The following is a 14,784-nucleotide window of genomic DNA, read 5'->3' as shown; positions in this document are numbered from 1 at the left end:
CTTAAATGCTGCTGTGAACAAGTAAACAAAGACTGTAAAGTAGCATTATCCCATTCATTACACAGATCCTCTCATTACAACCTTCCTGGCATCCAAAAAATCTAGAAGAACATATGCTTCATCCACTATCAACATTCTAACAACAATTTTGAGCTGGTTCTTCCTATATACACTGTTTAACAAGAAAAAGGTAAGTTTCTGTGACAAAGATATGAGGTAGTTTCTAGATAAGAGAGGTTATGACTGTTCCATGATTACCTGCAAATCCACTGATGACTTTGAAAAGACACCAATAGGTCAGTGTTACTTTACACTTGAAGAAGTGTTTTACTTTTCATTTCTTGCGTTTCTTGAAACATGTGCTTTGTCTTTAAAGCAAGCAAAGCTGACACACAAGATTACTCTTTGAAAACGCTGAAAAATAGACAAAATTAATATCTGAACTAAGCAATTTTACCACAGAAAATGCCAAAATCTAAGGAATTTTTTTTAAATAATTAAACATGAAATTAAGTTTGGGCTATCATGCTTTTAAAAAAGTTGTAGTAGGTTGATTAAGTATATTTGGAATAAAAAACCGGTAAGTTACATCAAATGAAATAAAATATACCCTACTGACGCCTATAGCAGCAAGCATATATAAAAACAGTATGTGATTTTGTTAACAATTCAAATTGAAAACTAGATATTTTCTTTTATTCATTACTTGGCCATCTTTACAGATTCACAGCAGAAGAGAATCACCATACAACTCAAACTCCAAAATTAAACAAAGAAAGCAAAATTTTAATTATGCTACATTAAAAAACACCCTTCTGCTCTTTGATTACATATAGTCAGAAATAAATTTTAAGTGCTTTTTGAGATGATAATGATAAGATAAAGATGAAGACGCTTTTACAGATGTTTTGAAACATTCTTTACTTTTTTGATTTATAGATAATCTATCCATAGTTAAAGGATTAACTGTTACATTTTCTCCTACAAACTACTAAAACCAGACACTACCCAGCAGTTTAAATAACATATGAAAAAGCTGCATCTATTAAACAGCTGCAGAACTCAGGATAGAGGCAGTAAAATATAAAAAAAAAAAATACAAGAGTTAAAAATCCTACTGCAAGAATATTAACTGTAATAAAAGAGAAGACATTAAAACCAGCAGCTAGTTAGGTGCCAGGACATAATAGAACCCATAAGGGCAGGCAAAGAATGATGCTAAGTTAGGAAGAAAGAGTCTGTTTTCAGAGAACTTCCTGACAGACACCACAACAAAGCAACATGAATGGTGACTGTGTGGTCCCCTTCTCGTAAATAAATCAGGCGTCAAAGGTTGATCTGCAGTTAATAAGAGGCCTAAGCCTTCTCCAAGGATTTGTAGTATTCTGTCAGCACAGTCCAAGCCTTCGGAGCCATGAAGCCTTCCGGCGGGTTTTGTCCTTCTCGAGCCAGCTTGCGCATGCGGGTCCCCGATATAAAATCAAAGTCTTCGTGGCTGGGAGAGTAGGGGTGGAGGAAAAGGGTGGGGGGAAAAACATACTTTAAAAGCAGGCAAAGTTGCTCATATTTCTTCTACTTTTTTGATAGTTTATACATTTTTTCTTGGGAATATAATGCAGTATAGGAGCTGTCACCTCAAGGCCAGCAATGCCAGTAAATCTCAAGAATATACATTCTCTACAGTTTCACCTCTGGTAATTCCTGACGTTTTAGCAGCATGGTGCACTGAACCCTTGTGGACTGAATTCAGTCTGTGCTTTCATTGAGCCTGGTTTGCTCTCTGTGAGGAAACAAACTCCTGTTGAAGGAGAACTATCTACTCTACCTACTGTCTGATCCCACTGCCAAGAAAACAGCAGCCATCCTGATCTACACCTTGCCTTGCCAGGGCAGGAGACCAGCCTGATAAGCTGGCTGAATGTTCCCATGCTGGTTCAAGGTCATTGCAGTGCCACTAGAGAATATGCAAAAAAAAAAAAAAAAAAAAAATTGTACATCTTAGTGAGGGACTGTTTGGAGAACAGAGAAAGTAAAAGCCTCAGAATCTAGAGGCAAGCTTCACAGCTGTGCTATTGCAAGACACTGAGCACATCTATACATATTTATACACATCAATAAAGGGGCATATACAGTTCAAATAAAGAGAAAAGCAATGGAATAAAAAAATACCTTCCCCTAAAGATGTTTTTTTCCCTAAAAACCAAAATTCAGTTGGACAAATTCAAAACTGAACACAGATCAGGACTGTTTACCATTGTTAACATAAGAATCTAAATTTTTATTAACTTCTCAGGTATGCAGTCATAAGCAGCAAAAGCTCCACAAATTAAATTACTCCTCTGAGGACTGAAACAGAAAAAGCAAGACAAGAATGCCAGAGTTCTATCAAATGCTCCAAAGGAAAACATTATGTATTTCTAAATTAAATATGCAATTTTACTTATGCCATTTGCTCAATTTGCAACATGTACGCATTACTCATTCTTTACTTGTCTGTTCGAAATAAAAACCAAGTATTGATCTCAGATGCACATGCCTTAGACAGAAACAGGAGCCAAGTGTGCACATCAGAGGGCAGAACTTGGCTCTAAGTGCTGGTCTATGCTCAGCAGGGTATGGAAGTTAGCAAGATGCAGAAAGCATTCCACAATTCCCCTTCACAAAAACACTAGCCCCATAACTTTTTGATTTGGACCATATACATTTCCACACAAGCACAGTCATACATGCTCTCTTCTTGTTGCTGTAAATTTGGGACTGTGGGTTCCTGAGTGTCACAAGGAAAAAAAAAACCCTACTGTGCTTTAGTCCTGCAAAATATAAATTACATAAAAATGAAAATTTAAGCTTGATGTAGCTCCATGGGAGAAAAAGTTGGCACTGCTATTTATAACATCTGAAAATTTTATTCCTTAGCAGAGAAATGTCTGTTGTTCACTAACACTGCCTGAAGGTAACTTGAGTTCTTTACAAAGACCTATTTATATAAAATATATGTGGGGAAGTGATAAATCTGGCCAATTCTGTCAAAAAAAATACCAATTCTTCAGATGATCAGGAAGAGAAAAGCAAGTAATATGAATTTTCTCCATGTGTGTTTTCTCCACACAGAAGTTGGAGCATTTTAAAAAAAAATAAGGTGCTTTATTCCTCTTTGTTTTTTAAGTTTTCAGAAAAGCACTCAATTTCATCCCATACCCTACAAGTGAAATAATACTACTAAACCACTACATTTAGATATGTCATAGAAGTTTCCTTCAATAACACATACAACTCTTTTAGCTGCTTCTTATCCCTAACTGCACAAAAAGCAGGTAACACCAAGAAGCAGAAACACCATGAAAGATAGAAACAAGAAGCTAAGGAGATCTACAGAAATTACTAAAAAATTAAAGAAAAAAAAGTGAGTGAGCATCATTTTAGTAACATAATACATATTCCTAGAAATGTTTCCAAAATACTTTTTAAAATATTCCAAAAATTCCAAAATATTTTAAAAATTTAAAAAGTACTGATGATGTCTTCTCATTATTCTGAAGGTCTATTTTGAATGGGCTTTTCTTTATTAAAAAAATAACTTGAATTAGTAATCACTAAAGTGACTCAAATGGAGCCTTGGCAATATATACACAACAAGACAGTATTTTTTGCCTTTTTAAAAACTACTGCGTTTACAAATTTCAATCAAATTTCAGAAACTGAGATTCCTGCTAAGGAGAAAAACCTTATCAGTACTGTGACCGCTGTGGCGTAATGTGACCCACAAGCATTTTGAAATGAAACATATCAGTATGAGCAATTTGCTTTAGTAAAAGGAGATAGTAAAAAGAGTCAACAATTAATTTCATTCAGAGTGAATTTTGAGGACATTAAGAGTTACTCTATATAAGGTGGATTTGAGTGGAACACAAGAGGGGGAAACCTTTGACCATTAAAGATGCTACAAAATTTAAATGCCAAAGTTATTCAAACTCCATTCTTGTCAGATTTGAAACAACCCTCATCTAAACTTAATATAAGCCTTTTCTGAGCATGGTATTTGAAAATTTTAGTCAGTAGCTGCTGGAATCAGCTGTCTTTTAGCCACACTGGATGCTACTAAATACTTGTAACATTGACTTGACCTTTTACTGCCAATTGAGTTTGACTGGTACTGACACAATACTTTGTGCCACTGCAATTAAAAGCATTCTCCAGAAAGAAAGAGGAAAAGAGGGCAGAAATAAAACCACAACAAAAATTTGTCAACAGAAAAACAGTCCTGAAACATTTCACTGGTATATATGCTCTGTGGCATAGCATCCTAGAACTCTACTGCATTCACATTGAGGAAAAAACCATACCTACACACATTGTGAAATCTTTTTACTTACAGAGGATAGGGATTTCAGAGAACTTACAGTTCCTGTGACAAAACAATGACATCATTACTTTGCAAGTAGGAACTGACTGCCACAGGCCTACAGGAAACCTGTGCTGTACCTCTGACGTGTCAACACAGTGCATTAATACAGTAACTGAAGAGAATTTTTTTTCTGCTTCAGCATTATTCCCTACAAATTTAATCTAAGTATAGACCACATTACATAGTAGATTTTTCATCTGGGAGCACTAAAGATCAGTTATAGTCATGGGAACCTTGACCTCCTATTAGGTATTTAGCACTGTGCAAATGATCTAGGAATTCCCATTCTCTGTGGAGGGCAATGTCTGGCGCTCTCAAGGTCCTAAAGAATTACTCTTAAATACAAGACTCATTATAAAAGTACAGACCATTCATTCTTAGTTTTGCTTTTTCTTTTTTTTTAGGCAAAGAGAACAATTGGGAAATATAATAATAACATGACTTATTCACCCTGATCAGTCTTCAAAACAACTGTGATATTCTACTCAACTAGGAGACTTCAGACTCATTCCAGGGACAATTCACAGCCTCCTTATCTGGGGTCCAATTCTAACCCTAAATCCTTTTTAGAAGGACTTTCTCTGAATTTAAACTTGCCTTTGCAGCATCAAGTCATGACTCACACCATAACTCTTACAGGAAGTCTACATTATGCCTTGGATTAATGTCCCATAAGGCTGAACAAACCAGCTGGTGGCAGCTAGGTTCAAATCCCAACAAGCCAGGAACAAACTGTTTGTGAAAATAAAACAATATTGTGATTAATATCAACACTGCAAAGCATATCCTTTCCTAATTCGTTTCTCACTGGCAGGAGGGTTTAAGTCTCCTGGCCTGATGTAGTGTTTCAGTGTATCCTACATTATGTACTAATGGTAGTTGAAAAACCATATTTCACATAACTTAAATTAAGGAGAACAGTCAAATGTGCTTATCTCAGCCTCTTACTATCACTTTAAAAAAATTTGAGAACAGTATGTACTTAGTTGGAGCAGCTCTCCTATAAGCATGAGATGATAGTATTAAAGCAGTAATGGCAACTATATTAAAGGTTCTGGGAAAAAAAACATACAAAGTTGAAGTCTCTCTTTTTCACACATGTCCATGCTTCACTCGCATTTTATAGATAGTGTGAACTATCTGCTCCAGGCACCTCGCTTATGGGTTTCTTTTAGCCAAAATGTTCTCTTTGGTTTTCTTTGAGGAAAAAAAAATTAATTCCAGTCACTGCTGTGGGTTTTTTAATTGCCAGACTAATTTCCTTTCTTAATTGAGTTTTTTCTCAGCAGCACTCTGTGGGTGCATTTTGTAGGACAGAACTTCCCTAAAGAATTGGGAATCTCTGTTCACAAAACCAGCTTCTATTATTAAGCCACCAATCCCAAATTACACTTGTCTGTGATAACTGTTTGTGAGGTCTTTTTGGCTGAAGAAACACACCAATTGATTTTCTGAAGGAATTTGGTTTTACTTGTTGGTTTCTTGGTTCTTTGGTTGTTTTCTTTACAATTCACTCTATCAGTCATTTACAGGTCAGACATTAATTTTGAATTACTCCATTATAACTAGAGTTCTTCCTATAAATTTTTCCAAAACATATTTGGATATATTCAATTATAGATCAAAAATTCTATTAAATCTAGAAGTGTAAAAAGTTTGATAATGACTGTGACAATATTCATGCTAGCTTTTATATGCATTAATTCAGAATTCTATGTAAGTGGAAATGCTCAAGCTTCCCACAAAGAAACTTAGATTAGGCTTTCTATCTGACTTGAGCAACAGCAAAAATGGTGATTTCATTTTTATTTTCTTTATTTAGACCAAAGGGAAAAGAAAATGACAATAGCTCTACCTGTGCTGCTATAAATCACTTCAAATACATTCCTCAAATTAGTGTCCTACATCTAAGTTTCAGACAAGTTGATTTTCAAAAAAATGTTTCAAGAGTTTAGTTTCATGAGGTGATAAACCTACTTCTAAGATGTCCAAGAAACAAAAACTGTGCTGGCTTCATAAGGTAAAACACGAATATAATTCTAAGTCAGTGGTTGTTCATACATCTTAATATTTTAAAGGGTAACTTTATTTAAACAATTTATATAAGTTAAGCCTTGTGCATCACTCTGCAACTACAGTAGCTGTGCAGCTGTTATAAAGGCTTTCACATCAGTCTTTCCTTACCCCCTTTCCTCCCAGTCAGTGCTCTGTTACCCTGAATGCAACCAGGATATTTCTGCCTTTCCTTACTAAGAGGGGGCAAGTGACTTCAGCTCCCACACAGCACCACAGCAGCTCAGCACTGTTAAACAGCAGCATGAGGTCCTGACACACCAAGTCAACAGTCTCCAGACTGCTCCCAGGCAGGTACTGGGTCAGCTGAAATTCCAAGGGCATCACATGTTCTGGAGGGTAATAAAAGAAGTGAGAAACAAACTGAACTTCTATATGAACTCCACAAAACTGCGCTTGTGTGGACACCTTTGGGAGCAGAAGACCCTACCAGAATAACCTCCTGGAATCACAGGCAGCACATCAGAGAAGTGAGGGCCTTTGGTACTAATTTGGAGGCACAGCTGGTGCAGGCTTTTTGGTGATTCCCAGGCTTGCCAGCAAGGTCATGAGCAGCTCAGCCACAGCCAGGTCTCATACAGTTGCCCTGCACCATTCTGCAGGCAGCTGACCGTGGTGACCCAGCCGCAGAACATCCACCCCCACAGGCATACAAGGAATGCTCTCAGCATCAGCTACACCTTTCTCATAAAAACTGAGCAAAGCAACTCTCTGCCAGTGCTAATTCTGCAGCCACAACTTTATGACATCCCTCTGGCAGCTGCATCAAGCTTTTGGTAACCTCTCACCACGAGCCGAAGATTCATCTACCACCATCCTCATGTTAGGATTTCCCTCAGAAGACAAAAGGTATTTCACTAACAGCAGCAAAGAGCCCAACTGCAAAAACCCCTGCATGTCTCTGCTGCCAAGCCAGGTGTGGGTGCAACTCTACCAAATTACAGAGACACTCAAGGTAGCAGATGAGGTGTCTATTATGGTTTCTCACAAGTACCTTCCCAAACAGAGGAGGTCCAGGGGGCCTGAAAGAACAGACGAGATCATCACACAGGGAAAGAATAATACACCCAGCAGCTATAGCTCAGTCCAAGGGAAACCTCCTTGCCATAAGCTTCCACATATTCATTAGTGATGTACATTCTGGAATTGTCTAGTTGGCTGTCAAGTGTTCAAGACTCAAAAAACTGAGAAAGATGCAAGAGATACCAAATTACCCTTTTCTAAAACAAGTCACCGGAACACTTCTATGTACACAACCCTCCTTCCCACATTTTCATGCTGTGTTTTTCACCAAGTGAGCTCAGGAAATACTTCCACAAACATCACTATTTCACATCCAAGGGTCTTCTACCAGTACTGATCCTCTCATGCTTCCAGGCAATCCTCTCTTCCCTGCCATCTTCCTTGCAGAGTCAAACACCACATGGTCCAGGAGTCTGCCACATTTTCAGCATTACACAGACCATCTTGAAAGGAAGCCAGCTGCACCCACCCAAGCTCTAACTCTGTCTGAAGCCTACCACAGTGTTCCGTCTGGCAGGCAGGAGCAGCAATGGGAGCCTGCATGTGTCTGCATTGCCATCTAGAGGAATACTGCCACACTCCAGACCGTCTACAAACAGTATCTAGGGAAGAATAGGACAAATGAGCTTACATCCTGACAGCACCAGGGCAGAACTACACATTAGCGGCAGCATGGCCTTTTTTCCATAACAATTATAGAACCAGGGAAAAAAGTGCCCCAAACCAAGGCCTCACAGATACAGCGAAAGGATAGAAGGGTGCAGTGAAAGAAGGCAAAATCTGTTCCCACTGCTTCTCATAAAAGAAATCTCCAAGAGTTGTTTGGGGATTTTTTTAATTATTTTCTATGGCTAATGACAGAGGTATAATTTTACTCACCTTGATTCAAATCCCATCTATCCTGCTAAGAGTACAGTATCAATGATCAGAGAATCAATATTCTGAATTTTGGCTTGGCACATTGCTACTCCCTTACTATTCTAATTTATTAAGAATTGACATACCAATAAAACTACTTCACTTTGATCTTTCTGTACTGAAGCATGACCAGCAGGTCCTGGAAGGTGATTCTTCCACTCTACGCCCCTCTTGTGTACCACCTGGAGTACCACATCCAGACCTAGGGCCTTCAACATAGAAAGTCCATGGATCTGATGGAGCGAGTCCAGAGGAGGGAAAAAAATTTAATCAGAGAGCTGGAGCACCTTTCCTCTGCTGACAGGCTTAGTGTGGGAGTTATTTAGTCTGTAGAAAAGAAGGCTCCAGGGAGACCTTATAGCACCTTCATGTTCCTAAAGGAAGCTACAAGAACTCTGAAGAGGAACATTTTGCAAGGGTGTGTAGCGATAGGAGGAGAAATTACTTTAAACTGAAAAAATGTAGGTTTAGATTAGATATTAAGGAGAAATTCATTCCTGTGAAGGTGGTGAAGCACTGGAACAGGTTGCCCAGAGAAGTGTGCATTTCAGTACCAACTTCAATTGCACTCGACATGAAACAAAAGCACATTCCAACAAGCTGAATAAAGAGGATTAAATTGAAATGACAAGCCACCTTCCCAGTATTCTTCATTGTCACAAGAGCAACAAATATACTAAGTTTTGGACACTGCTATGCCACACAAGGGAAAAATAACATGGAAATTTCAATATAGAAGGTGAAATGAACTGTACTGTAATTGGATTAAAAAAAAACACAACAAAACAGCTGAAAACCCTGGGATACAGAATATTCTTAGGGCATCATTTTGCTTTATTACTAACAAAGAAAATAAATAGCTATTTGTCACCCCATCTTGTCCACTTTCTTCTTCATGCTGCACACTCTCACTGTGTCTTGTCCCTTCTATCTGATGCACACCTGACACCTGGGAAGCTTACTTAGAAATACAAAGCAGCAGAAAGCTAATCTTACTTATATTTTATCTTATATCTTATGTCTTATTACCATTACAATAAAGAGTAATCTTTCTCTGGATTTACCAATCTGAGCCACTATGTTCCAGATTTAGAGAAACCTCAGTACCAGGGGAGCCTTCAAGTAGCAGCTAAAGTTATATTAGGTAGTTGCACTGTGAACCAAATCATGCTGAAATGAAGCTACATTTGTCTAAAAGCCACACTGATCTAAAATCACATCTAAACACTGTTCTATTAGAGCAACATGAATTTAATTATAAACAATTTTTTCTAATGTGGGCAGGGTCAAGAGGCTGTTATTGCTCAAAATTTTCTTAAAATAAAAATACAACTTACTGATCAGAGTCATAATAATCCATGCACTTCTTTTTTTTATTGTAAGCTGCAACCCTGAAGGGTACAATTTCCAGTGCTCGGAGGCCTGGAGCCATTGTCAGCACTTTGGCACCATGGGTTGGTTCATACAAATCTTTCCCAGTGTCAGGGTGTGGCATCCCTGCTGGATCTCGCCCTACAATGTAGAAGTTAGCTCCTGCAACCATCCGTGATCTGCAGTGCCACTGAACCTACAACAGAGACAGGAAAAACAATTAACAGAAGAAAATGCTCCGAAACTGCAGGCCTCAAAATGGGCATGCACTCTGTAATTACCATGTTTTCATTAATCAGGTGTGATTTTTACTATGGAGCCACAGCATAATAAAGAACCAGTCAAGTTGATCACCATCAAACTTACAGCTGAAACATACTATCCCTGTTTTATTTGCACAATAGGTACTCAGAAATTTACTTCAGCACTCTCTATACATTCAGAATGAAAAACCACCCATGTTCAGCATTTTCAACTTGTACATGTGGCAAGGATGTTGTTCAAGGCAGAACTAATGCTTTGTCTGTATGAACATTAAAACCCAAAGGACACAAACTAGGTACACACCGCATATGAATGCCTGTAATAGATGTACTTTCCTAAGCATGTGAATTTACTGCATTTTGATACAGCTTTGCCTTAGAAAACTGTTTCTTTTTTTCCAAGGCACTTATCAGGAATGTTAAAAATAAAAAAATGTTAAATTGATATTTATTAAACTTGTCATTAGGATTTTTACAGACTGGAAGGATACATCCACCCTGTAGATAACCATATCACCAGCTGCTTGTTCTACTGTAAAGCACTTGTGCTGTAGAAACAGATCTAGTACCAAAGACTTTTAAATAACTCATGGAAATTACTAAAGAAAGAATCTCCTTTATTACTTGAACAAACATTACTGTCAGGCTGTACTCTGAGATCACTGGAAGTGCCATATAAGTAAGGAGAAAAATTTTATCCTGTTCAAAACAAGGAATGCGGATTTTGATTCCTCCTCACACATACAAAAATGAAGTAGAAGACTCCTGCTAATTCTCACAAAAGGCCTATGGAGAACAGCAAAAGATTCCCCACACTAACTCACTTACATGCCTCAGCTAGATCTGGATTGCAGTTTTTTTCTCTGGACTGGAAGGCAATGAAAGCTCTGTTTGACCAGTCAAATGGCCAGAAGAAAATAACTGGCATCTGCCTAATTTAACTTCACTAGCAAGATCTCCTATCTATCAAAAAAGCTACGTGAGTAAATCTTGGAGCCTGGTCAGAACTTGAACTTCTTGTGATTCAAGATGGAGGTGAGCAAGGAGGGGAAAATAAAGAGGGGAAAAAAAAAAAAGAGAGAGAGGAAAAAAAATTTATGAGCTAAAGAATCAATATCTCCTTGAGGAATTGTCCTCAGCTGAGAACATTTATTCTTTCTGCTGCCTCTCACAAACCTCTAGGGACTCCAACCCAAGACCTGGCTCCTAAATAAGTGTTGCCAAAGAATTATTTCATACAAAAGCCTTGAAACAATACTCTCAGAATTAAGTTTGCCAGAATATAGACAGACTGCTTTTTTCTTAATATGTGAATACTCCTTCAATATACAAACTTTTTGCTTAACAATCATAAAACTTAAGTATTTTAACACTCAAGACAATCACTCAGTATGTTAACAGATCTTATAATTTCTTCTGAAAAAGACCATAAACAAAGGAGGAAGGATTAAATTATTATTGTATCTTTGTAACTGTAAAGAAAGGGACCTATAAAACTCAGTATTTTCTTCCACCATTTAGCAAAATCCTCCAATTTAGAAGTTTCTTCAGAAGAGAATGTTTTGCTTGGTGGCAGAGACTTGATAATCTGCTTTCCCAAGCAAAAATAGTCTCTTCTCTCCCTCCATTAAAACAACACAACACACAAACATCAGATGTAGCACAAAATACTTTAGTGCACTATCAAGTTTTGTTTTACTTTAAACTCTTAATATATTTACAGATATATTTACTTTATAACTATCAATATATTTACTTTAAACTTGATATACTTACCTCAGTTGGTCCTGCATACATCATGGGGGAAGGGAATATAGCTACCACTGTTGTTTCTGGGTTCAGGATTCCCTCCTCCAGTACTGCAGCGTGCTGCTTCATGCGCCACATAAGAGGAACATCATCCTCCTTTGTCCAGCCTCCAAGGGGGTGCAAGAGCAAAACTGGGCGCCGGTAACCACGTTCCAGAAGCTGCTTATGAGTATCCTGCATTAAGAGAGCATGCCCATTGTGCACTGGGTTGCGTAACTGGAATGCAAAGACAGCATCTGTGGAGAAAAAAAAACCAAGACAAAGGATATAAGGAAAGCAAGTTATTTTATCAGGAGTTGTACAGCCACAGAAAAATCTTCAGATTTTTCAGAAAATTCAGAAAAATCTTCACATGCTCTCCCCTGAGCTCTATTGAAGGAGTATAATAGCAGTGCTCACAGGTCATTAAAGAATTATCAATTATTACAAAATCACTGTATTTAGTAAGAAAAACTAATAAAAAACAACCACACACACCAAAAAAATCAGCCTCCTTAACTTCTGAATTTTCTGCAGAATCACTCTGGTTTCTCCAAGATCTATAATATTCTATTGGCATTTTTCATTGCATAAGGGTATTATATTTTAAGAGGAAATCAAACAATGCTATCCATTTTAAAGGCTAAATATATCATCAAGAGAACAAACAGGAACAAAACTAATAAAAGGGGATTTAATGTTTTAAGTTTCCTTCACTTTAGTTTAGTAGATTTTAGGCACGGTAAGAACAAAGCAAGACTAACTGCTGTTCCAGAGTGTTACAAACTCATCACTAAAAAACCCTGCCACAACCAGGATTTCTCTTTCCTGCAAATTCAGATGAAGTAAAGTATCCCACAAAACAGTAAAATCACTGTAATTGAGAGATTTTCCAATACGGAACCAATGAAACCTAGAGAACAGGGTCTTTTCAGATATCAAATAAGTGTTAGCTTAGGGGTTAGCCAAAAGACTGATATCCCAGACCTACAGCTCCCGGTCATACTGACCACACAGAACAACAACAGGACCAGCTGTGGTTTGCATTCTCGATGTTAATCTCTCTCTCCACATTCAAAAGTGCAGCTGCATGCCAGTCACTGCCACAGTGAAAGCAGCATGCTTGTTCTCTGCTTTATGATATTCCTCAGCCTCTTACTTACCTGCCTAACACAACTACTTTGTCAAAAAAACTGTTTTATTCCTTGTGCAGAAAAGAAACTTAGCACCAGCCTACCTGCACGCCTTCATAAGTCTTGTTCCTTAGAAGCAGCATGGAACAAACTAAGAATAGCAGAGCATGAAAGCTCAGCATCCAACCTCTGTAGTTTTGGGCAACCATGACCTTTAAATCACATCTTACTACTTCACATTACCTTTTCCTGCATTAGTGACATGTCTACAGTGCATGGAAAGATAAAGTTCAGAACCTCAGGCACTACCAGCTTCTTTTATGTATTTAGGCAATGCAATGCCTGAAATTATAAAAAATATTACTATTAAAAGCAAAGAACGCCACCTACCAGAGCATTCAACATTTTCAACCTTGAAACAATGCCAGCCTCAGTGGCGGCAGCAGACTTTTGGATAAGCCTCTGCAGGAAGAAAGAAAGCAAAATAAATTTACCCACCAGCATTCATTTCCTTGAATTTCTGCCTTAGTTCAGCTGGAGTGAGGCGGTATTGATCAAGTCCATCATTCCAATAAATACGATCAAGGACCTGTAGATCTCCACCTACAAGCCAGTTCCCTTGCTCCATAACCATCTAAGAAAAGAAAGAAAAATCCATGTCAGGATTAGTTATCAGCTTCTCCCGGGTATCTAGAGCATTGCAAGAGGACACACCTTTACCAAGGATTGTGTTCCAGGTTAATTTTATTTGAAAGGCGAAAGGCAATAATCAGTGTTAAAAAATGAAAAAATAAAAAAAAAACCACTGGAGAATAGTCCAGATATGTTATACCATGATACAGGAGAGATGCACAAATCTTCAGTAAGCATATGCCTTTCTTTCAAAATTGAGATAATATATAGAAATGCAAATAGCCAGTATTCTTGACCAACACTACATGACAAACAAAGATAGTGTCTGGAAAGACCTGTCTATTACAATTTATTTATTATATATTAGCATATATTTTATTACTACATATTTTAAAAATTAATTATAATATAGCCATACAATGAAGTTGCACACTTTATAGTTATTGGTCAAAGCAAATGCTGTTGCAGTATCACTATAGTTTACAAGATTCTTGTCCGCACTGAAGTGGCAAACAAAACAATTCTGATTAACTACTCACTCACTTTAATCCACAAAAAAAATCAGAATCTTTGAAGTAAAACAGCCTTTTTGGACTTGTTTCATGGCAGCAGTTTACCCAAGTAACAGATGCTGGACAGTCACTACTCTTCTTTTTATATCTTTAAATATCACCTCACACTTTATCAAAAAATAATTATGGCAAGCTGCTTAACACACTCTACAAATAGCCACAGACATTAGTCTGAAATTTTTAATTTCTAAGAATGCATTTCTTTTTGAAGGTGAAATCACAAAAAACTTTCAAGTTTCATATGCATTTCTGATAACTTTTTTAGCCTTATGTAATTTAGAAATTACAATAAATCTTGATATGACAGAAAATACTACATACTAAACCCAAAAGCCAAGATGAGTGAATTAGGTGTGAATTTTTAAATTTATTTTTCCTTTGACCTGCTGGAGCTAAATGATGCCACAGAAACCATTCCCTTCCCAAAGAAAATGCCAGACTTTGACATCTTACCAAGGTGGAGGGAAGGTATGATAATCATATGAAGATGAGAAAACTCTGCACTACGGAATCTCTCAGTACCCAGATATATCTGATTAATTAAGAAGGGCCACCAAATTCATGTGCTGTCATGTTACTACTATACACCCCAGTACAGGCATAAA

At 37.5% G+C, this 14,784-nt stretch overlaps 1 protein-coding gene across 1 annotated transcript in view; it reads right to left on the bottom strand.

Moving 5' to 3' along the window:
* Positions 1-668: 668 nt before the first annotated feature.
* PAPSS1 (3'-phosphoadenosine 5'-phosphosulfate synthase 1) overlaps positions 669-14,784 on the bottom strand; it is a 39,840-nt gene continuing 25,724 nt past the window's right edge. Inside the window, exons 9-12 of the mRNA XM_066317831.1 lie at positions 13,473-13,608; positions 11,830-12,098; positions 9,757-9,986; positions 669-1,495 (exon numbers count right to left, since the gene is read on the bottom strand). Of these exons, the coding sequence (XP_066173928.1) occupies positions 1,357-1,495; positions 9,757-9,986; positions 11,830-12,098; positions 13,473-13,608 (774 nt within the window). The 3' untranslated portion in view covers positions 669-1,356. The remainder of the gene's footprint in view (positions 1,496-9,756; positions 9,987-11,829; positions 12,099-13,472; positions 13,609-14,784) is intronic.

Source organism: Sylvia atricapilla, chromosome 4 (genome assembly GCF_009819655.1).
Source record: "Sylvia atricapilla isolate bSylAtr1 chromosome 4, bSylAtr1.pri, whole genome shotgun sequence".
NCBI classification, from domain to species: domain Eukaryota; kingdom Metazoa; phylum Chordata; class Aves; order Passeriformes; family Sylviidae; genus Sylvia; species Sylvia atricapilla.
This window is presented reverse-complemented; position numbering and strand designations above follow the sequence as displayed.